The 25337-nt window shown below is 37.1% G+C and overlaps 1 protein-coding gene across 1 annotated transcript; it reads left to right on the forward strand.

Moving 5' to 3' along the window:
* Positions 1-3178: 3178 nt before the first annotated feature.
* On the forward strand, positions 3179-23641 carry B4GALT6 (beta-1,4-galactosyltransferase 6; the record flags this gene model as incomplete). The annotated part of the gene is made up of 9 exons (XM_082753812.1): positions 3179-3293; positions 14112-14228; positions 14590-14703; positions 18342-18466; positions 18943-19059; positions 20312-20499; positions 21124-21246; positions 22239-22340; positions 23490-23641. The coding sequence occupies 9 exons, from the start codon at positions 3179-3181 to the stop codon at positions 23635-23637; spliced, it is 1149 nt and encodes a 382-aa protein (XP_082609938.1). The 3' UTR covers positions 23638-23641.
* Positions 23642-25337: the final 1696 nt, after the last annotated feature.

Raw genomic sequence — 25337 nt, forward strand, 5'->3', positions numbered from 1 at the left:
AATTTCTTGAGTTTGACCTGATTTTACTAACCAAATAGAAAAAAAATAATAAAAGGGTTAATAGCTAAAAACAAAACAAACAAACAAAGAAAAAGGCGTGAGCCTTAACATGTAAGGTAAGTTTTGAGTTGTTATTGTTTGCCATGATTTTGCACTTGGAATTTGAAGGTACTTTGTATCCTCCTCCATAGGAAAGGGGCTGAAATATTTGACATAAAGGATGTTCTTTCCAAAAGAACTGGGCATTTATATATTTTTTGATAGTGCGAGTCCATTCTGCTGTACATTGCTTAGTTCAGTTTCACTCATACTTCCTGTGGGATCACTTGTTGGATTGGATAAATATGACCTTTTATATATAATATGACCTTTTGTAATGATTGAGGGATGTGTTGAGGAGAACCTTGATTATTGTGTCTTTGGTGTTGTTGATGGTATTGCACTTGTTGCCATAGTGAGATCTTGTTTGATTTCATGTTTTCTGATCCATAGAAAATTCACTTTTAGATTGTTAGATTGAAAACAGGAATAAGCAAGTTTTTTTTTTTTTTTTTTTTTTTAATCTTCTTCCAGAGTAAGCTAAAATTCTTTAAGAATTTTTTGCGAACATTCAATTGCAGGATGAAATACAGAAAAGACCAATATATATTCAACGGAATTTCTCCTTCTTAATGTAAGTAAATCCCAATGTTGTGGCTTATTCAAAGAAGTGGTCAAATTATTGGGGAGTGCTTTCTTCAATGAAGAAATTAATATTCAAAGAAGATGGAGACTGCTGTAAGTATTCTTTTCAGAGCTGGTACCTGGGCCTAGCCACCTCCTAGTACTGTGTATGAGTCATGCTGCTGCTCCTGCAGTGTTCTGCTGCTGGAGATTCAATTAAACATGATACATCCATCTCCTGAACTTCCATTTTGACATTCTTCCACATATATCTCTACACATTTAAGTTATTATTCCACAGGTTTTCTCAAGCTCATTACAGTAGCATTTAAAGTCTTGTAAATTGTTCCTAGTGGTCTAAACAGTTAAAACACCAGTAATATGGTTGAGCTGAAGACATGTCACTTGCTTTTAGTTATGCAAAGCCAATGATTCACACAGCACCACTTGATGTTCCTCCACACAAAAGTTAGGGTTAATCTTAATATTTCAAGTAGTATAAAACTCACTCTTGTCTCCGACAAGATTTGGGATTCTGCAAGTTGTCATTGTACTGATATTCTACTGCCCTTCTCTATGTTTACAGAATAGAAAAAGATCTTCTAAAACAATATATATATATATAAAATAAAACACAAAAGTACAATAACAGAGAGGCATGACAAGTAATAATGCGTCTAAAATAGATTCTACTTTAATGTGAGACAGTAACAACACATAAAGATACAATATGTTTTTTCTTCATAAAACTAAGTTCATGCCCACAGGGACCCTCTATATTACAGCCAGCTGAAGCTTCAAATTTAAACCATGCGTATATAGTTCAGTGTTGTTTTATACCCTGCTCAATAAAACAATGGCATAAATCAATTGCACAGCTGCTACTGGCATTTCAGAAACAATTTAGTGACAAAATGAATCACCCAATCTATCCATCTATCCAATACCCATCACAATAACATTCATCAGAATATTACTGACAAGTCTATTTCAGGGCTGATGGAGCAGATTCCTCTCTCTCTTATGGAAACACTTACTGGGAAATCCCTGTGTCTCTGCTCTGCATCAGAGGGACAATCAGGAAATTCCTCTGTGGCTACAAATTGTTACTGTGCATACTGTATCCTACTGCACAGAGAAATGTCCCCTTTCGACATCTAGCAATGCTGGAGGATAGAGTAGCGTCTTTTGGCTGTATAACAAAGGTGTTTTAAGTCAATATTTGGTTTCTTATTACTATCACCTATCTGCATCATTATTTCACTGATTAACCAATAACTTCATATTTCTAGTGCTGATGTTCATGTCTTGACTTCTGGTTTTTATACATATGATACAAAAATACTCATATGGAAGCCTGCAAAGTGTTTGGAAGCGGTTTGCTTGTGACTGAAATGGAGGAAGCGATAAGGTTGTCCCTACAGTCTGAAGGATAAAATCCAGGTGGCCATGAGAGGTGGTGGGTGAACAAAATGACTGTCTTGACACATCTAAAACAAAATGAAGTTATCAGCAAGGCCTGTTGCGTAAAAACCATAGTGCGAGTACAGTGACTGAGGCAAAATTGTACTTGGAAGGGGGTTCATTCCCTATTTCTGTGCTTTTTGCCTGAAGAAACCGAACATATTTCAACGACACAGAGACGGATTCCCGTGGAACCCGACGCTGCTGCCGCCTCAGGGGCGCTCGGGCACGCCGGGCCGAGCCGGAGGGGCAGGGCGAAGGTGCCGCCCGCCTCGCCGGGCATCCCCTCCACCGCCGCCATCCCCTCACAGCCCCCTCAAGCCCCAACGGCTTTTCCCGCCGCGCCGCCACGTGACGAATGGTGCGTGTGTGTGTGGGGGTACCCTGGCGGCCCCCATCCCGCAGCCCCGCGCCAGCCAATGGGGAGGGCGGGTTTAGCATCTCCCTGCCTCCCCATTGGGCAGCAGCCGCAGTAGCAGCAGTAGCAGTAGCAGCAGTAGCAGCAGTAGCAGTAGCAGCAGTAGCAGCAGTAGCAGTACTGCCAGCGCCCTCCCGGCCCCCCTCCGCTCTGCAGTCTGCTGCTGCTGCTGCTGCTGCTGCCGCGCCGGGGCTCGCGCACGCTCCAACCGCCGCAGTAGCCGCGGCTCTGCGGGGCGGGGCGGGGCGGGGCGGGGCGGGGCGGGGCGCGGTGCCCGCCCGCAGCGGGGATGCTGCTGCCGCCGCTGCTGCCCGTCAGGGGACAGCGGGCGGCCGCGGCGCCCGGCGGCGTGAGCGGCCCCCGAGCCCCTTGGCAGCGCTAGGGCCGGGGTAAAAGAGGGGAGGGGGGGAGGGAGGAGGCGGCGGCGGCGGCGGCGGCGGCTCCGGCCGCCACCTGCTCGGCAGCGGAGGCGCAGCGCCAAGGCGGGGGCGGCCGAGCCGGCCGCAAAGGGCCGCTGCCCTTCCTCCTCTTCCTCCTCTTCCTCTTCCTCCTCCTCCTGGGCACCGTCCCCCGCTGGCGGGGAGGCGGAGGGGGCGGCCGGCTGTGCCCCAGGGAGGGAGGGAGGGAGGAAGGATGCCCGTGCTCCGCAAGGCGCTGCGGGTCTCCAATCGCTCCATGCTCGCCTTCATCTTCTTCTTCTCCTTCTCCTCCTCCTGCCTCTACTTCATCTATGTGGCCCCCGGCATCGGTGAGTCCTGGGGGGGGGGGGTGCTCCCCTCTGAGGGGATGAGGCGGGGGGTGGTGGTGGTGATGGGGGGGGGGATCCGCGACCCCTCGGCACCCCCTGGGCACCCCCAGGCACCCCCAGCCGCCTGCCCCGGCTCCTCCCGTGCCCCCCCCCCCGCTGCTGAGGGCTGCGGGCGGCCAGCGGGGCGCTGCCGGCCGGTGTTCGCCTGGCATCTTTGTTCTGCCGGCTCCCAGCGCTCTAGAAGGTTCAGCTGCCGGCGAGAGGTAGGTCGGTGCCGTGGTAATAAAGCAGGCGTGGATGGCAGCTGGGAGTGGGTCGGAATACTTGTCGTGTTCGTCTGTCACCGGGACGGGTCTCTCCTCGCAGGCTTCCGCGCTTCTGAAAGCGCTGCAGTGAGCGGGGAGACGAGCTGCGTAAGAAATGCTGCATAGGGTAACTGCGAGCCTGGGCCGGGCTTTAAAAAACACACATCACAAAGCACTAGTCAACGTGCTGTTTGCTTAGGTCACTCGTATGTTGTTTCTGGGAGGGCATCGGGCTTCTTCTCAGTGAATGAGCCTTTCAGGACAAGTCAGCGTTCGCCCTGAGATAATCTGTGTGGTGCTCCATATTTCACTGTGTTCTGTGTCTGTTGGCTAGGCTGTGCTTGCCCTTTTTCCCAAGGAATGTTGACACTTTCTCCGGCACTTCTGACTCCCAAAGTATCTGTGTAGCCATCTCACTGTATTGCCTCTGCGCTTAAAACTCCTATCTGCAGTCATTGCAACGAAATGTCTGTCCACACTGCTTAGGTGTCTGAATCCCTGCAGTAATTGTTTCCTGCTGACTGCTGTTTAGCTTCCTCATGTTCATAATCTGTGTAGCTTTTAAACCACTTCAGGGTGCAGCTACTTCACCCGTACTTACCTAATTCATTCCTGTGATGGAATGATGCTGCTAGGGTCCATTTAGACATCTTAGTTCTCCAAGACACTCGTGTAATATCATAATAGACTGTAAATACAACCACTTGGCTTATGGTTTAGAAAACAAAGTGCCATTTCCACGTTTTTATAATAGAACTATTAACACACATAATAAGTGTAGCTGGAGTTTTACTGCAGAATCATTTAAATGTTTCTTCTTCACTGGATATTGTCTTAGCAGCATTTGCACAGTACCTTGTTCAGAGTCAGAGCCTCTAATAACTAGACTCTCTTAACTGACTTCATTTTGCTATTGAGTTAGATGTTTGTTCAGTTTTCTTTGTACCAGCAGAGAAATGAAAACAACAGAATGCACCAACAGAATTCTTGGGGTCGGTTACTTGGGCCTGATGAACATTTAAAAACAAAACACACCATGCTCACCAAAACTGGTCTCTCTTGCTATCTGAGATGTATATACTGCAGTCAGCCCTTTCAAGCTGTAGTTTTACAATACAAAAACCTTCAGTAGTTAGATAAGTTTGTGAGATTACAGCTCGTTCCAGCTCCTGTTCAATGGCATGCTGCCCTGTGTATGCAGTTGTTGTGAACTAATCCAGCTTAAACAAATAAAAACCCTACAACATTTTGTCTCTGATACTTCTCAAATACAGTTCAGAATGCTGCTGTCCTGTGCCGGTCTTACTGGGGTAGTGAACATATAAAATGGTAAAGGAAAGGGCAATAGGAAATCTTATGCTGCTGATCTAAGTGTGTCAACTTGCAGACGTGATGGTTTCCCAGGAATTTGCTCCTGGAAATGTTACTGTGTACAATAGAGAGAAAGAACATCAAATACTGTCCTAAAATAAAACCCAACAGCCACCCTGGCAATTTTCTTGGAGGGGAATTGTGTAGGTCAGTGGTATGCTGGAAAGTGGGAGAAGAAGTATAAGTGGGTTATGGTGCAGAATGATTTCCTGAAATGCCAAAATGGAGTGAAAATTTGAATTCTTACTGGGCTGGTGGAGTGGAGTTCCCTCCTAGCATGCAGTTCTTGGCTTATCAAAGAGAGATGTCTGCACAAGGAAGTCCTTAGCACTATGAGAGTTTTCAGAGAGGCTAGCACATCGTCTCTGGCTTTCATGCCCATTAGAAGACAGTATTGCTGCATTTTGTAATGAAACTGCAGGTTTTGTGAATTTGAAATACTGCTAATTTGTTTAGAGGGAAAAATCTCAACTGCTTATTTTAATGTTTTTAATTATTTCTAAATTGTAAATATTTGCACAGTAATTATATGTATGTCGCTTCTCTTTTTTTTTTTTTTTTTTTTTTTTTTTTTTGTAGAAGGTTCACAGAACATTAGTTCTTTGGGAAATAGGAACGTCTGTTATCCTGTGTATTTCAGAATATGAGGGAGGAAAAGCATTCAAAGTTCAGGGTTTTGGTTTTGAGACTAAGGCATATAATATTCCACATAATATAATACAGGGCTTATGTGGTTGAGAAGAATTCATGTGCTATGTTTTTCCTGCAGCTCCTTTCCCCACTTCCCCAAGAACAGAAGATAGGGTGGGGTAGAGATGGCTGCAACCTTACCTCAGCACCGCCTCTCTTGTTTTGGTAGTCAGAGGAGCTTGAACACTAATGCAGATTGATCTGTGAGTGCTGATTAGAGAAGAAAACTACTTTTTCTGAATGGATGTTTAAAAACAAACAAACAACTAGAAGGATTAGGTAGCAAAATGAAATGGTAGAAAAAAATCTAAATGTTTAAAAATTTCATTTTAATGTGTAAATGAGACTTCTGTGCATTAGTCTCATGTATCTGATGGAAGGAAGCATCGCTTTGACAGAAGGACCATTTTTCTGACAGTGTTCATCTGGTGCTCCTTCTCCAGTACTTGAAATAGAAGATACAAGCTGAAGACACTGATTTTGAATTAATTAATGAAGATGGCATGTGATTCTGAAACTTCCTTGGAAGTTCCAATTATCTCTACATATTGCAGGTAGAGTCTGAGGAACCTACCTGAGAGCTGGAATCTTTGGCAACAATCGATTCTTATTCAGTGTTGCAGATACCAATACAGATAAAAGCATCTTTAATAGTCAATGTGTGGTGGTGCTGACAGCTATTCAAAACACATTTAGCTTCACATTTACATCATGGAGTGTCCCCAAAGATGAGGAGAACTGGACAAAGTTGGAAGGCTGTGGTAAGAGCATTAAGAGAGAGCATTTACTGATCTTATTTCACTGCCAAGGCAATCTGAGGATTCCCAAAGACTTTTTTTTCTTAGTAGGCTTTTCAATATTTCTATCAGCATCATAACTGAAATCATGCTGGACAGTATAACTGGTTTCAAAAAACAATCTGGGTTATTTTTTCTGTCTGGCTCCAGCAGAGGACTTTTACCAGCACCTTACAGCTCTCAATATGGTAGTGAACTGCAGTCTTGCTTGGCCAAGCGCACATGGTAGTGCTTGTGAGGACTGGTTCGGGAGCAGTGCAGGGATCAGGGAAGATGCAGTCTGGTTTTGGCATCAGTAACCAGAAATCCTGCACAATGGAATGAGACAGGATAAAAAAACAGCTACTGTTTTCTCTTTCCTGGTCTTCTGCTTATCTTATTGAAACCTTATGCCTTTTCTGGCAATCCTAACCGAGGGGCAGCTGTGCTGGCTAGGTGGAACTTCAAAACATCTCCATCAGTTTCAGCTCACAAATTTGATGTTGTGAAATTGATATCACATTTGATATCTTTTTTTTTTTTTCTCCTATTCTGTATTAGGAAATCATTTTTCTAGTAGGAAAAGATTATATCACTCCTTCTGAACTTAAGCAGAAATGGAGGAAAGAGCTGAAAATGCTTTCCGCAAGATAATTAGTAGCCGGTGCTTCCAGGTGCACAGCCCATAGGTATGGGTACAGCCTCTGTGTTAATGTTCTTTTTCCTGACATCCTTTTTTTTTTTTTTTTCCCTGATGTTTCCAAAGGCTTTCTGTTTCTTTCTCTTTGATCACAGAACAATTTAGATCAGCAGGGACCTCTGGAAGTCATCTGATCCAACCTCCTGCTGAAAGCAGATCCTATTATATCAGGTTGCTCAGGACCATGTCCAGTTGAGTTTTGCATATCTCTAGGAATGGAGATTCTGCACTACCTCTGGGCAACTTTTTCCCATGTTTAAAAACACAGAGAAAATTGTAACACATAACTGGAATTTCCCATCTTGTGTCTTGCGTTCATTGTCTTTTCTCTCTTCTCTGTGTAGCTCCAAGAAGTGTTCAGTTTCATCTTCTGTATGCATTTCCACTACAGAGCTTAAGACAACAAAAAAATCACTCTCCCCATAGCCATTTCTACTTACAACTGAACAAACCTATTTCTTTCATTTTCTTCTTGTAAATCACGTGCTTTCCCCTGGACTTGCTCGGATATGTTAATATCTTTCTTTTATTGGAATCCCCAAAGTAGCTGGAATACCTAAATATGGTTTTCACAAGTAGCTGGATAGAGGAGAATTGCTGCTCTTGAACTTGGGGCTATGATGTTGTTTCTAATACAGGGCAGCATGCTGTTGATTGTGTTTGCTACAATGATGCACAGATGAGTCTGACTTTTTTTTTTTTTAATAGAGTGTGTGTCTTCAAGGCAGTAAGTTTAATACAGCTCAAGGGCTGCACTGAAACAGGAATAATACAGCTAGTCTGTTTAAAACAGAATAAATCCTTTGTTTGTCTTCTCTATGCTGTGTGAAAGTGTCATCTGATAAATGGATGATAGGTGTTGCAGGATGTGGTAGATGTTCGCATTTCTTTTTTTTTTTTTTTCTGCTGGCTCCTTTTACTGCTTTCTAGGAAATCCTTCTTGCGGGTCTCTTACAAGTTTCTTGAATGAGTGAAACTTTTCTATCCCTTTGCTTCATTCTTTCTGCAGGAAAATGCCTGTGCTACAAACATGGTTGGAAGCTATTTTTGGCTTTACTTAGGTCCATCTGTTATCAAAGGCTTCATCTGGAATAAATTATTTCAGAATTAGCTATTGAATTATTTTTGACTTGCTGCATAATTGGCTAATAGGATGAGATTGGAGAGTAGGTAGAACAACAGAACAGAGTATCCTGAGTTGGAAGGGAACCACAAGGATCATTGAGTCCAACTCTATAGCAAATATGTTAGAAGTTGTGTTGAAGATTATATCAGGTGTCACAGTGTCACACTTAAAATATTGCTAGAGAAAGCTTAATTATTGTTCGTTCTTCACCCATAAGTGGAGACTTGACCAATGAGATTTCCTCTTACTGGCTCTGATTAGTGGTTAAACTGACAGCTATTCAATCCCTCACAGCCAGAGGACTCACCAATTAGGCATATTCTTTGTGGCAGTGAGTATGCAGACATTGTCTGGAGTATTGAAAAAACACTGCCACTAAAACTAATTTGAAGCCTCTCTGTTATAGCTGATACAGATTTGTCCATCTGCACTGTCTGAATGATCCCTATTAACCTCCAGACACATCTGTAGTTATTCATATTTCCAACAGATTGAAGTGATCTGCACCTTTCTAATACGTGTTCCCTACAAGGAGGTATTCATACACAGACTCAAAAGCAGTCTCCCCATGCCCATGAAATAAGTTTGGAGTTATTGTTAAACTGCAAATTATGCAAAATTGGTTTTAAAGATTCAGCAATAAGTCAAGTCAAAAAATGGTTTCAAAGCATACACATTTTTGCATTTTTCTGATTGTTTCATGTGCTTCAAAAACTTCTGATTAGCAACAAACATAACAATAAATAAAATCTTATGAATTATTTAGTCTAAGTTGAACACTTCTCTAGAATTTATCTATGCTCTCTGTAGATTTCAGTTTGCAGACGGGAACTAGTTTCCATCAGTCTTAGCTTGCTTTGGTTATTCTCCTTTACTGCAAAGTTATTTATTAAATCTGCTTAGTTATTTATTAAATCTGCTTTAAAGTCTCTATTTGTAAAAAATATTCCTAGCACCTCAATTCTTGACTGTGATGTTTTAGAAGCCATCTTAAATTGAATTCTCCTTACTATATATTTAGATTACTGTTTAGAATTTAATCTGAACCTTGAGATGAGAAGAGATCCACATGAGACTTGTTCTAGAAAGCTGTGAAATGATTTCCCATTTACCGTTACTAGTTGAGATCTTTCTGTTAAGCAGTTTGAATCCATCTCTCTCTCTCTCTTTTTTTTTTTTTTTTTTTTTTTTTTTTTTTTTTTTTCAGTGTATTGGATGTGCTTTTTGGAAGCCCTATGAAAACAGCTGTTGACTAGCAAATGTGTAACTTTGGAGGAAAAGGCCATTTGGCAAGACCTGTTTCCATAAAGCAGTGTCTATAACATTTTAATTTTTGCAGTGTTCCTGGATTCTCTATAAAGTATCCCCATCTGAGCTTTTCAATATATTTTTTTTTTTCCCTGAAGATGAGTGTATAATGTTGTTGGGGTTGCTCTGTTCGTAACCTTCTTGTATTTTAAGTATTGAGTGTTAACTTTTTTTTTTATTACTGTGGAATTGTACTTGAAATAAGGCTTTTTTATTATTTTATGATAAAGTTTATGATTTCAAAATGAAATGTGTAATCTCCAAGTCTGTTCATCTTTTACTCTTTGGTATCTTAAAAGTCATAGTCTGTGGTCTCATTAATGCTTTTCTGACTGTCTTGCTGAAATAATCGCAGCGCTATCTTCTTCCTTCTGTTCTTCAGAATGTCAGTCATTAGCCCAGGACTTCTGATGACTGACCTGTGGAGGTGCATCTCTGATCACTGATGTAGGTCTGGATCAATTGTCAGTGAAATCTTTATCTGAACTAGGTATGAGTTATTGCTCACACTTGAGATTAGGTGGAGCATTTTGTACAGTATTTATTCCAAGGCATCTGCACTTCTTATAACCATGCACATTATGTGACAGCCTGGGTTCTATACATTTCTTGAGTTAGGAGTGCAGTTTCTTGTTTACTATGGACCATGTTTAGTGAAATAAGGAGAATATGAAGAAAACTAGTTGTGAGTGGTTACATTGTGTTTTGTTTGATTAAAACTGAAAAATTTTACTTCCTGTTATGTGCATCGTATTTCATGGTAACAGGCATGGTGATTGGTACAAATGCAGCAAGATAATAGCTGAAGGAAATCTTCATGACAACAAAGGCAGTGTTTCTGGAAGCCTGTGCCAAGCTCAGGGAGATAACCCATATTCAAGTACTACTGGCAATTGAAAAGAGGATTGCCGTGGAAGTTCCCAAACTGTAGTCCTCGGTATTCTGCTCTCGGTCTTGTTCTCTTAACATGCTTGCAAGAAAGACTTAATTTTCTCTGACATTTCTTGCTGTTGTAGTTTATCTGGAATGCTTTGCTGTCACAGCTGAGTGATCTGACACGTAATGCTCTTTTATGCAATGCTCTTTTACACAGGCCTTTGCTGACAAACCTGTGCTAATAGAGCAGATTTATTTTTACGACTAAGTTAATATCTTTGATTTCACATGATGCTCTTAGCTTCTAAAGTAATTAATTGGCAACTCAAGCATCTGCCATCACTTGAGCAGCTGTTGAACAGTAATAGATTATAAAGTCAGTCAGGCAGTGGCAAGGTGCGGTGCTTTATCAGTTTTGAGGCTGGATACTGTGTAGGTTTTCTTTTGCTTTGTGCTCTAGTGCATCTATGAATAGATTAGCATAAAAGAGAGACAGCTGGGATATTATGCTAAGATAAGGTGTTGTTGTCTGTTGCAGACCAGCTATGCCAATCAGAAGGACTGAATTATGAAAGATACATTGACACACAATATTTATTTTTCAATAGAAGAACCTCCTGTCACATGAGGGTGTGAGGGAGAGGTTACAGTTCTGGAAGATTAAGTGTGATCATTAATTTGATAGTGGAAACTATGGGCCCTGCCCAGATTTGTTGCAAGGAGTTCTCTGGTATAAAGAACAACTGCTGGAGTATTATCTTTCAAGTAAAGTGTTATCTTTATTTGCGGTAGACTCTCAAGCAGCTGCTACAAAATGTGTAGAGTAAGTGCATAGAAAGGAAGATACTGCATTGTGTTTATGTATTTGGGTGGAAGTTTATGGTGATTTGGCAAACGGATTGGCCAGGAAGATGAGGTGTTGAATTGGCATAGACTCCAAGAATAGCTTGATTCAAACATGGCAAGGTTAGATCTTCCTATTAGCAAGTGCAGTTTAGGACAAGGTGGCAGCAGGCTTTGCCTGGTTGTTTTTTGGATCCTATCTGTTTGTGACACCTATTTTTTTAGAGAAATATCTTTTCTAGCTTTGTCTGCCACAAAGGTCTGATATGTTTGTTCTCATTTTTCTCCTTTTCTGCAGAAGCAGCAAGTTCTCCTTCATAAACGGGCTTTCAAAAAGGGGAGATATAGGTGATTTTGCAGAAAATCTGTTCTGTCAAGGTTTATGTCTGCCTTCTCATCTGGTCTAGCATAAAGTTTCTATAGGAACTGAGGGCAATTATTGGCCCTCTTAACTTTTCTGTGGACTTGTTTGAAGGTCTTAGTCTTAGTTCTGTCCTTAGTACTGTGTCAGGTTCCTAAAACTACAGCAGTAGTCTGTTAGGAAAATATTCCTTCCATTGACTTCTGGAGCAAATATTTCCTTTCAAACAGGAGCAATACTGGAGAATATGCTTGCTGACTACAAAGTGTCCATAATTTCTGTCACTGTTTGTCTAATAAGTGACATATCTCTGTATAACAGCTGAAGTGCATGCGCTTGCTGGGTTTGATAGCAGCCAGAAAAAATAAAAATAAATCCCAAGGCTAATGAACATGTAAGTAGAAGGGAAAGCACCGAGCATTACTGTTAGGAAAGGTGATATTCTTAGGAAGCTTGAGGTTGTGGTGCTAATGGGGAAAAAAAAAAAAAAAAAAAAAAAAAAGGATCAAGAAGAAGCTAGTGAAATGACTTATGGGCTGTCTGAAAGAGGTCTAAGCATAGAACTCTGGGGGCACGCAATACTGAGTCTAATAGTCTAATATATACCTATAAAAAGGCTCTTAATTTTGTCACAGCTTAGTAAATGGGTGTCGCAGTTAATGCTACATTGCCATGCTGCTTATGTTCAGACAGTGGTCATAGGTGTATGAAAACATCTTTTCTCTTGTAAAATCATAATCTGTGTTTCATTGTATAAAGATGTATAAGGTTGCACAATAACTGCTGTGGAGAAAAACAGTAATTTGACTTTGGGGAATAATTCTGGGAATGGACACCTCTGAAGGCAGAGCTCAATAAAAGTTTGAATGTCTTGAACTCTTGAAGAGTATTGACTTGTCTATTCTTGTATCTATCAGAGTTGTAGATCTAGCTTATATTGATTTTGTTTTATTTTGTTTTATTTTGTTTTATTTCCTGTTGCCCAAAATACATTTAAGTGAACAGTTTCCTACTTGCAACAAAAAGTGGTTTGTCTAGAAGCGTTGGTGACTTAATAGCAGAAATACACCCTGATGTGAGTCAGGTTGTACTTTAATTCAGGTTAAAACTGTGCAAAGAACAAAGTTGGATGTATCCTGATGTTCCGGGTCTGGCTTGGGTGGAGTTACTTTGTTTCATAGCAGCTCATATGGTGCTATCTTTTGGATTTGTGACCAAAACGATGTTGCTGAACACCAGTGTTTTAGCTGTTACCGAACAGCTTTTGTACAGCATCTAGGTCTTTTCTGATTCCCATGCTGTCCTACCCCCAGGCAAGTAAGTTTGGGATGGGTAAAAAGTTGGGAGGGGATGTAGCTGAGACAGAGAACCCATAGTGACCAAAGAGAGGTTCCATGCTATATGATGTCATGCTCAGCAACAAAATTGTGTCCCCCTCACCCTGAAGTAGTGGTTGCTGACAGAACATTACTGGTTTTGCATCATTTTTTTATTTTTTATTTATTTATTTTTGAATCCCTTCACTTTATTAAACTGTCTTAATCTTAACCCATGAGGTTTTGCTTTCCCACTCCCTTGCTTTTCTCCTTCCATTTTTTTCCCCATCCCACTGGGGGTTAGTGAGCGAGCCCCTGGTAGGGGCTTACCTGCCAGCCAAGGTCAACACACCACACCTGATAAATGGGAGTTAATGTTATGTCTCTGTAAACCTGCTATTCTGTAGTGTTAGAAAGTCTTCCAACTTTCTTTCTGTTTAGGACTGAGAGTTGTCTTAAAATCAGATTTGGAGCTTTGAATAAAGGGCTGAGAGAGAGGAATATTTCATAATGTTGCTATGAGTATTGTAATTACTCAGAATGTTGATTTACTTGTGCTTGATGCCTATAATAAATATTTCACATCATTATCAAGCATTAATACTTTAAGATTGCCAGTGATTTGTAGCAGTTGTATACTGAAACAGCTGTTGGGGGTTGAAAGCAGTGCATTTTGATCGAAAGTTGTGTTAACTAGTGAGTTAACAGTTCTTTGGGGGCAGTTCTCTGGGACTAAGGAATTTCTGGATTTTTTTTTTTCTATCCAGTGTTTCTCTGATGTATGTATTTATGCATGTATGAGAGATGGATGCATAAGCATCTCCATATGAGAACATTTTTATTGGTAAATGCAGTTGATTCCCTGTACTGGTAAATGCTTTTGGTAAGCTAAAGAGAAATGAAGGTGTCATATAAAATTTATATTGACTTCTTATAGTTTTATATAGACCTGTGACTGAGTTTATAGTATTCTCATTTTGTTGCTGTTACATTTCACTCTGTGGTTCTTCATTCTGGAGGATTAATGCTCACTAGCCATGAATTCAGACCGAGTAGTAAATACTGAACATGTTATAAATAGATGTTAGAATAATTTGGAAATACCTTATTTTAATTCAAAATTTCAATTGCCTTTTGTTTTATCAGCAAACACATATCTCTTTATGGTGCAAGCTCGTGGTATCATGTTGAAAGAAAATGTAAAAACAATAGGACACATGATCAGATTGTACACTAACAAAAACACTACGTTGAATGGAACAGGTAAGAATATTTCTTTTTTAATTTCATTTTAGAAGAGCTTTTTGGGATGCAGGGAGGAAACCTACACAAAACAAACCTTAAAGACATAGCTTGATCATGAAAGCCGAGACACAAGCACTACTTTTCAGTAACTAGAGAGAAGACCAAAGAGTTACTGTATATCAGTTCACTTTAGTAGGAAAAATGTCATAGCTGTAACAAAGATACCTTAATTGAATTACTGTTAATGTGGTAAAAAGTTATTTAATCATGCTGCATGGAATTGGCTACTTACAAAGTCAGCGTTGTCACCTGTCTGATGATATGTTACAAAATCAGTGGATAACTTTGTTTTTTACAAAAGTCAATTCTTCTTTTTAAGATTATCCTGAAGGAAACAATTCTAGTGACTGTGTTGCTCAAACAACAATGTATCTTCCAGAAAACTTCACTTACTCTCCTTACCAGGCTTGTCCAGAGAAGCTGCCTTACATGAGTAAGTTTTAAATTGACATTAATGTTTATCTGGTAAATTGGATTGTACTTAAAACAAAATGTAATTACTTTAAAAAAGTAATAAAAGTATGTAACAAAACTAAATTATTTCAATAGTAAGAATTTTAGTTACCCAGCTTTGGGAATCAAATAAAAAGTTCTGACAATATCAACTCAGTAACTGAAGAAAAGGGATGGTTATTGTACCAGTTGAAAAATGTGTATAAATTAGTATTTCTTGGGATACTTTCAAGGAATCTGGCAGATGAATTCTGCCAAATTAGTTAATTCAAAACTGTACTAGCTTCCGCTAAACTGTTCCTCTTGTGTGTTAGTTTACTGTCCAGAAGTGGAGGGATAAGGAAAGTCAGTTGTTGATGAGTCTAATTTTATCACATAATCTTAAATCACTAATGCAAATGTGTTTGCACTGAAGTGTATTCGGAATTGCCAGAATAGAGACTTCCATTCTACTTTGCCATCCTTCCTATAAACCTCATTGGCTGTACGGAAATCTACCAGAATTTGCCTTCATATTACTGCTCTCTTTTTCATCTTTTTTGAGTGATCTCTTCATTTGTACCGTGTTGTGCTGAATTTAATGAAAAATTATACTTTTAATAGACAGTAATTCACTGGATAAGTTACCATTCAGCAAGGAGATATATATCCCACCCTTTGGTTTTCATGCGTCACTTTTTAATATCTATCTGTGTATAGTTCTATAAATAGAACTTCTTTCAAGGTTATCTAATATAATGAAATGTTGCAGATGGTCCTGAGATGGTCAAAGAAAACAGCTTGTTGAATCACATATATTTTGACCTACCCAGTCATCTATGGTTGTTACAGAAGTCAACTATATTTCTTCACATGACTAAATTCAATTTGCAAAATTTGTATCCTGGAATGAGAATGGTAAAATCATATTTTGTCCCAAGTACATGTGCTCTTAAAATATGAGTAGCTAGTGGCTTCTGTATGACTCAGTCTTTCAGGTTACAATGCACTGGTTGAGCACTGCTACGCTACTTCATAACTGGAGCAAGATACCTCTACTTCAACATAAAAGCAGTATGAAAGAATTTTTCATATCTTCTGTAATTCAGAATCAGTATAATTTTAATACTGGCTTGACATGTAAATGGAATGCAGACGAGTTGTTTCAGCTATATGAAATAAAACTCTTATGTTAAGGTCATCTCAATTTTATACTAGTTTGCAAAGGTCACTGCAATTAGAAGTAGTGGCTCTTAGTGAGCTATAAGAAATATACAGATCTTTAGTATGATCACCTCAATACCCTGGGATTAAATGTACCTTAACCATTATAATGAATATTAGAATTTAATATTAATAATTATAATAAATATTAGTATTTAACAAATAATTTTCAGTGGAAGTTCTCCAGAACTTATAGATTCTAGTGTTCCATCAGGTGAATGATTGAGATTTTCTTAATATTCAATCTGCATTTACTCCCCTCTGCCTCCTTCTACCTACCCCCCACATCCAAAAAAATCGTTGGATTTTTCCTTGTGCTTCGTGATGCTTGAACAAGAGTTGGTTGCCGTCTGTATAACAAAATATTGTGTTTAGGAAAAGACAAAGTTTTTGTCGATCTTCTTATTGGTAGATAAACCAATTCTTTCAGCCTTTCTAGACTGCGTAGTTCTAAAACTCTTGTGATTCTTGATTTTGTACCATAGACTTTCTCTAATTTGATTTCCTTTTGAAACATCATACCCAGCTAAAGCCCTGGTAGGACTAAGGCAACAAAACAAACCAGTAATTACCTTCTCTGTCTTTCATACAACAGCTGTTAATGTATTCCAGAATGAGATTTGCCATTTTTGTGCAATTGCATTACAGTTTATTGTCTCATATTAATATGCAATCCATTAGAAACCATCAAAATCTCTTTATGCATACTGTAGCGTGGCCAAGTATATGCTGTTTTGTATGTGAATGTTTCATTTCTCCTAAAGTAACAATCCGTAGATACATTTATATATTTAATTTCACTCGGTTTCAATACGTATCCCTAATTTGTTGATTTTTACTTTTTTTTTTTGTCCAGATTCTGTTCTTCATAATGCTTTCTGCTTCCTTTGCTTTATTCTTTTTGTTTCTTTTCAGGTTTTATAAATAAATCTGTTTTTTGTTGTAGCTTGACAGTAATGGAAGTAGTGAATACTAAATGCAGATCTTTCCTTCTTCTGCACTCCCCATCAATGACAATGAAACACTACAGATACCTGTTCACCCTTCTCCTGCGTACTTTGATAGTACCAGTGTTTCAGGATCTACTATAGTTTACTATACTTTTTAAGCAATCTGGAGAGAATTTAGTCATGTTCCATAAAATTAAAAGTGTCCGCCTTATCTAAATATTGTTTAACTAGTCCTGGCTCCTACATTTTTTTTTTTTTTTTTTTTTACATTTAAATATTTCTCATCATCCAGTGGTCACATCTAAGACTAAGACCTTAGTACTTCACATCTTCGTACTTCACATTGTGTATTTTGTGTATTGTTTGATTCCTTTTGTGGTGTAACAATTGATATTTATTTTTATTTTTTCTGTTAGATTCTTTAACTCAATTGCATGGTTCTTGATGCTTCTCTGTCTCTTGATAATCGAAATTGATTTGATACTGTAACTAACAGTTATTTGTTGTATTTTCCAAAAATTTAAATCTTTCAAAAGAGTCTAGGTAGCTAGTCAATTCAGTATTACAGCATCAAGCAATTACAAAATGTTTTCCTTCTTTCCATGAAAAGATCTCTTGCATGTAGTTGCAGGGGAGAAAATGGTAACAATTTATTTCATCGTCCTTAAAATTTCAACCTTTACCTTAAACTCAAGTATTTACTTGAGTTTAAAGACAAAAAATAAAGAATGTTTTATGGTATCTGTCAGAAAGTTATTGTAAAATCTTTATTTGACGATCTAGTATTTTCTTGTAATAAGTACTAACCTGATTTTTTTTGCTACCATATTGTAGTCTGTATTCAATATCTTGCTGAAATCCTCTTTGATCAGTATCCATTTGCAAATATTTTTCCTGTTGGGCTAATCAGTTCTATCAGTGGTAATTCTCAAATCTGTCCACTTGCTATAAATTGGTCTGATACAGTCAGTGGGTGAAGTCTGCATATGAAATAAATATATAGAATTTAAATTGCTGGATTTAGAATGTAGGTGCATATTTAGAATGAAGGTGCATATTCTTTTTAGAAGAAGTGCAGGCAGAGAGACACCTAGAATTTGAATGTCAGTTTAGTAGTGCAGATGAATTGGAATTGTTAACAGTAGAAGTAGAAATAGAAGGTGACTTTTTTTTTTTTTTTTTTTTAGAAGAGATACAAAACTGAAATTGTCTTGTTCTTTGTCTTCTGAGATGAACATTTTGCTTATGGGATTCATTGAAGGGATTTTTGTATTGGGAAATACTGACATTAATTCATTAAGAGGATTCTATGAATTGTGTGTTGTTATTTTTTTCTCTCTTTTTTTTTTTTTTTTAATCTATATTGTAATGTAAATCAAATTTCCTGATTCTATTTGCCTGTGATAAATCTTTCAGAGTTAGATCTTAATTGAAATTAATTAATATAAATTTTTCCTCTATTTAGGAGGCCTTATTGATGTCAATATGAGTGAAATTAGTTTTGATGAAATTCAGCAGCTATTTTCAAAAGACTTAGACATTAAACCAGGAGGACACTGGAAACCAAAAGACTGTAGGCCACGATGGAAGGTGAGATATTTTTTTGCCTTTTTTTTTTTTTTTTTTTTCCTATTTGTATTCAACAGTAGTTAACAATTGTAAGCACTCAACCTTTTACTGCTATAGATTTATATAACATCTTGTATACTATATTGTATCTATTGTGCTGTGTTTAGGAAGACACTAGAGCTTGTAGAAAAGCATGAAATGGTTTCCTTGTAGACATAAACTTTTCCAATGTTTGTATTGCTTAATGCAATACAAATGATCATAAAAGGAAAATCATATTTAACTTTTACGTAATAACTTTTTCTTCTTTTTTTTTTAATTGCTTGAGCAAAATTCCAAGCTGCTTTCTTAGTGGAAATGACATGTTGTAGAACACTGAGCCAATTTTAAAGTAAAAATTAAAAAGATTGTATAAGCCACAGAAGACTTAATTTGTATTAAAACATCACATTTTAAAAATGTTAATATAATAGCTTGCTATAAATAATTTTTTGAAGGTGGCAATCCTCATTCCTTTCCGGAATCGCCATGAGCATCTTCCAATTTTTTTCCGGCATCTGATACCTATGTTGCAGAAGCAGCGGCTGGAATTTGCCTTCTATGTTGTTGAACAGGTAACAACACTTATTTGAAAAGTGATTCTTTGGGATTTATAATTTAAATTTAAAAATTGTTTCACCGCCCTTCTAAGCCTTTGAGTGAAAAAGGAGAGTTCAGCTCCATTTCCAGGATTATGCTATGTCCTTTTTTCAAATGCAGGCTGGTATTTTACGGGTGATAACATGGCCTCTTTGAATCTGTTGTCTTTATGAGTTTTCAAGGTAAAACAACAACAACAACAAATACACATTTTAAGGATAAGAATTGGGAATGGTTGTTTAGGGAAAAACATTTTACAGCACATGTTCACTGGAATCCAATCAAAGACAGTAACTTTAAAGTGTGTTCTATCCAGTTCATATATATGAAATATAGTGGTGGTGTTGATCCTAAAAAATTACCAGCTAGTACCAGCTAGAGACTAAGAGACTCTTCATAAACAGAGGAACGATTATGTAGGAAAAACAAAAACCAAAACCAACCAACCAACCAAACAACATAAAACACAAAAACAGCTAACCAGAAATGTCTGCAAGTCACAGTGAAGGAACAAAATAGTTCAGATTAACAGAGGAATTTGCACTGTTGTTGGCTGTAGTAGATAACCTCCCAAAGAAATTGCTGGACTTACTTTTCATGGTTTATCTTATATGATATTTTCATAAGTGAAAAGTACCAGAAAACAAATAAAAAGATCCACTAAATGGTCATGAAAAAGTTATTTAAAATGCATTTGCTATATCAAAAGGTCTTGTAAGTTGTACTGTCTTGTTAGTTCAAAATAGAAATGTGGAGATTTAAACTGTGCTAGAAATAAAAATAATTTGAATTTAACTTCATAGAAGTTTCTAAGAAATTGGAAATTCTTATATATGCTTGTCATTAATGTATATATGTAAATGTTACGAAAACATAACAATTACAGCTTGAATAAACAGTCAACTGTTTTAAGAAACAAAATATTTCTTTTTAGTTTATATCAGTATTTCTTTACCTGGTAATATAATGCTGTATTGATCTAGTGCTGTAAGTTACTAGTGCTGTTAAGTTTTGTGCAAGGTAGAAGGTTGCCTAGACTTTTAAATCACAAAATAAGAATTGATGTGGTTGGTGTTAATCAGAACTACTGCTCTGCTTAACTAGAGGAATAACAGACATCTTTGCCAATACTTTTTTAGTGCGGAAGATGATGTATTTCTCATAGTGTTGAAATTATGTCTCTTTCTTCTTGACTCTTACAATTTCTTTTTTGTTTTGTGTTTGAAGACAGGTACACAACCTTTTAATCGTGCAATGCTCTTTAATGTTGGCTTCAAGGAGGCTATGAAGGATGTTGTCTGGGACTGCATTATATTTCATGATGTAGATCACTTACCTGAAAATGACCGTAATTATTATGGGTGTGGAGAAATGCCACGTCATTTTGCAGCAAAGCTGGACAAATACATGTACATGTAAGTAACTAACTTTATCCACATTTTTTCTTAAAGACTCAGAAACATTCTTGAATATTGTATAACTTTCTAGCAGTTTTGCTGGACAGATCAATAGCAATGCATTGAAAGCACAACTGTGTGTTTGTGCTTCAGGTTGGCAACCAATTAGCTGTCAAAATTTTCAGGATTTTAGATGTATTTAAAAATATATACGTTAATTGATACATTACTAATTGTTGATTTTTTTAATTTTTTTTTTTTTTACAAATGGATAAAGAGCAATTTTTCCAGTTGAATAGTGTCAAAGTACAATAGTTTGAAGGCTTTGCTTCACAGTTCTTTCAGCTTTGAGTCTAAATCAGCCATCTTAAATATGTGGTAGACATGTTTCATGTGATGATACTAACATGAGCTACAGTCTAAAGAGTACCTTTCATGCAAATGAGACACTACTGCAAATATTTTATTCAACTTCCATTTGTATTACTTAATGCCTGTTATCTGTGAACCAGTTTCCCTTAATGGATACATTCCACATCTGTCCTTAATTTAGAGTTCTTTATGTTTTAGTGAAAGGTGTTGCTCAATGAGAAGGCTACTTTCCTAAGTCCAGATAATACAAAACTTGTCTTTTGTTTTCAGTCTTCCATACAATGAGTTCTTTGGTGGGGTAAGTGGACTGACAGTGGAACAATTCAAGAAGATCAATGGATTTCCTAATGCCTTTTGGGGATGGGGTGGAGAAGATGATGATCTTTGGAACAGGTGAGTGTTCAGTGCTTATTAAGTCTTTCTTATTGTTCTCTTATATCCACCATTTGAGAGCAATTCAGCGTTTTTTGTTTTAAATGAACAAATTCTGTCATTTCTAAAGAATTCAGTTTAGTAATATCAGAAAATACTGTGTAAAAGAGTAAGTACAACATTCATTCTTCCTTCACCTCTTTTGGCCTGGGGAGAGTTAACAGTCTTTTAAGAGAGAGGTCTCTTAACACAATAACAGATATAACAACAGATAACAATATTAAGCATATTTAGTCTAATTCCTCTAGTCTTCTGTATGTTGCTTTTTAATTTTAATTTATATTTCTGTTGCTGCTAGCATTATAGAACAGCATTTTACAGATTGTAGAGCAAGCATGTATTTATTTAATCTTTAATATCACAGGAGCAGTGTCTGAGTGGTAGTTTAATTTGTAACTGTAGTGATAGTCACAAACTGGATAACGGATGGCAATGTTTGTTGTATTACTAACTGCACACAGTAAACAATTGTAAAACATTCCAGTAGAGTTCTTAAAACAGATGTCTGCATGACTTCAAAAAGAGATGTTTTAAAGTAGTTATTTGTTTTCCTTGCTATTTTAATTGTTTTTCTTTTCATCCTGCTTTGCAATAAAGCAGGAAATACTAAATAAATAACAATTTATATTTCCCATTTTATTGGTTTTGTCAGCTTTATTAGTCACAGAATCACACATAATCACAGAATTTCTAGGTTGGAAGAGACCTCAAGATCATCGAGTCCAACCTCTGTCATTAGACTAGAAGTTTTGTTTTTGTTTTTATTGGAGATAATGTCAGTAAATGCAAAGACTTAGCTTTAAGAGATCTATTATGTAATTTTAATTTTTGTTGTAACTTATAAAAACATATTTTAACAATTGGGCTTGATGATCTTGAAGGTCTTTTCCAACCTGAATTATTCTATAATTCTATGATATTCTTTATAAAATTGTTTATTTATTGTACTGTAGGGTTCATTATGCTGGATACAATGTAACAAGACCAGAGGGAGATTTAGGGAAGTACAAATCCATTCCTCATCATCACAGAGGTGAAGTCCAGTTTTTAGGACGGTAAGAAAAATTGAAAACTAATCAAACACTACAGCTAAAGATGTAAAGATTTTTCATATATGTGTATATCTTCTGCGCATAAAATGAGCAGTCAGTGCTTCTAAGTGTTACTCCCTCTTTAGGGCTAAACTCTGTATTTTCTTAAACATTATTTATTTATTTATTTATTATGAAAGTGATAGGGTTTGTATGTCAAAAGATATTAATGTCATTCTCTTTGGTCTCTTTGGTGAAGAAAGTTACTATTCTTTAATAGTTTGGGCATTAGCACTGGGAGGGCTTCACTAGTCTTAAATATCTTGCAAAAGGAAGCAGTACAGCTGAGGAAAATGACTCCTTTGTGAAAACCAACTTTAGAACTACTCAAGGATTGATTCTTCCATCATATTTCATTATTTTCTGAGAAAACAGATCTTCTTGTTTCCTGATTATATTGAGCTAAATTTTAGTTTTGTGGTGCCTTTCTTTTGCTACAAAAATGCAAAACACGTTGATAGAGTAGAATAGCAACCAGAATGCAGCAGATGAGCTACTGTTGTAATGTAATGTGAAGAACATCATTATTTAACAGTTGAGAATAAAGCAGAAAATTGATGTGCACTGTAGACAGTAGTAAATATGTGATATGAAACTAATATATATATTAGTAACCCATGAGGGAAAACTGCTTTTTAATCAAGTCCAATTTGGATGTTCGCAAATGCAGTTATCTCAAGGATGAAATGAATTTCAGACATTTTGCATGTGTGGTGATACACTGCAAAAGTACCTAGATCTTCTCTTATCTCTATAATGAGTTTTATAGGGGAAAAAAAAATAAAAAAAAAAAAAGAATGTTCTTTAAAAATTGGGTCCACAAGAAGAATATATATAAATTGCCCAGCTTGTTGTCTAGACTTAAGATGAACTTAGGTACATGTACATACAATGTAATTGTATTGTGTGTAATTGTATTAAAAAACCTGGTGAAAGTGGGTGGCTTTTAAAGTTAAGGTAGGTAATTTAGTAATTTCAAATGACTGAGAGGTACTTTCAGGGTTTAAAAAATGTAGCGTTTCAAAATGAACTGTTACAGTGTCATGCCTAACATCAATGGAATGGTTTCTTGCAAATCTTTCTCATGTTTTCTTCTTCCAACTCCCTCTACAGATATAAACTTCTGAGGTATTCCAGAGAACGTCAGTATATTGATGGGTTGAACAATTTAATATATACTCCTAAAATACTTGTCAGTAGATTGTATAAAAATATAACTGTTAATCTCATACCAGAACTTGCTCCTGTTAGAGACTATTGATGGAAATGGAATGACAAAGCAACCCTACTGGAGCAAACTTTTAACACTGGAAGATACTAATAGACAGTATAGACACTGTAAAACAAAACAAAACAAAAACAACAAGAACAACAACAAAAAAAAACCCTCACAACAAACAGCAGCTTAGAATTAGGGATTTTGACCATTGGATGATATGATGCATATTTGGGATGAGAAATAAAATTATTGTATGCACCATGCATTTTTTCTGAAAGAAAAGCCAGCAGCCACCACTCAGATGTTTACAGCATGAGACAACTGTTCAAGCCTTCCTCCTTCATATTCTCTATAATAACCACACAACTAAATAAATTGCAGAAAATAGACTTGTAGCTTCACTGGAAGTAAGACAGATCCTTCTTCCAAGTTTTTTTTTTTTTAAATACTAAATCGCTCCCTTCTTCCTTCCTCCCTCTCCATATTTAAATGAATGCTTTTGTTCCTTTTTAAAATGTGTTTTGTAAATATGTGATGTAAATTAATGTGTGTACATTGCTTTTAAATTGCTCAATATGCTTCAGTATGTATTTGAGTGCGTTCTCGTTTGAATTCTATTGGAATGTTTTTATTAGCATGAAAGAACAAGTGTAAAATGTAAGTATGCTTAAAAAAAAAAGGTTATACCTTATGTGAAATGAAGGAAATATTAATTGTTGGCCAGCTATGACTGTAAACTGTTATACTAGTTTTGAGCTCTAGGCCTCCTGCATATCTATATAGAAGAATCAATTTCATATATATACTTGCTTGAAAGAAAGCTTTTAATTTTATTTATTGCCAGCAAAACTATATGATACCCTGCCTGCCATCTAAATCATATTTATATACATATTGCATGTGTATTATGGAAAATCTTGCAGTTGTTGCGTATTATGATCTACACAAACTCTTAACTGTTTCCGCGTGTGCCACTAGTGTCAATGTCAGGGATTTTAATGCCTAAAACAATGTGTCTGGGTGCATACAGTATTTCGGTATTGTTCTTTTTTTTTTTTTTTTTTTTTTTTTTTTAATCCTAGTAAACAGCACTTTTATTCCTCCAAAATCAGAAGAGCCAAATATGTATCTTCATTGGAAGAATATTAAAGTTAGATTTTTAAGGAAATAATAAAACATAGTTCTAATGCTTGCAGTGTGGGATTTTCAGAAGCACAGTGTGGGCCAAATTGTTCCACTTACAATGGCATAAGTGGAACTGAAAGTAGGCCAGTCCCAAGTGCTTTTTAAAATTCCACCCATAATATATCAATATAGCTATTTAAGGGCCTATTCTGGTACAGTGCTGAATGCTTTTATGATGCACTAAGTATCCTCAAGTCTATGATTTCGAATGAGATTGAGGTTGCACAGTCCCAGTAAGGATTGGTCCTGTCTGTTTCTCTATTTTTGTGGTGTTAAATGTATGAGTAACTAGCCTCTCCTTAGCTTAAAACAAGAAACATATCTTCTTATTTTCTGTTTGCTTGTAATGTTAAGCTACCTATAACTATCTCACTTCTAAGTATTATCTTTTCCTATTTCTTTTTTTTTTTTACATTCCTTGTTAATACTAAGGAAAAGGACTGAATCATTTATTTTTTATGTTAATACAAAGAATACTGACCAAGATCTCCTAAACTGTTTTGTTTGTGACAGTTATTCAACTCTTTAGGAACCAAAGACTGACTCCTGCTCCCATG

The sequence above is a fragment of the Aythya marila genome (genome assembly GCF_965140915.1).
Source record: "Aythya marila genome assembly, chromosome: 2".
In the NCBI taxonomy this organism is placed as follows: Eukaryota; Metazoa; Chordata; class Aves; order Anseriformes; family Anatidae; genus Aythya; species Aythya marila.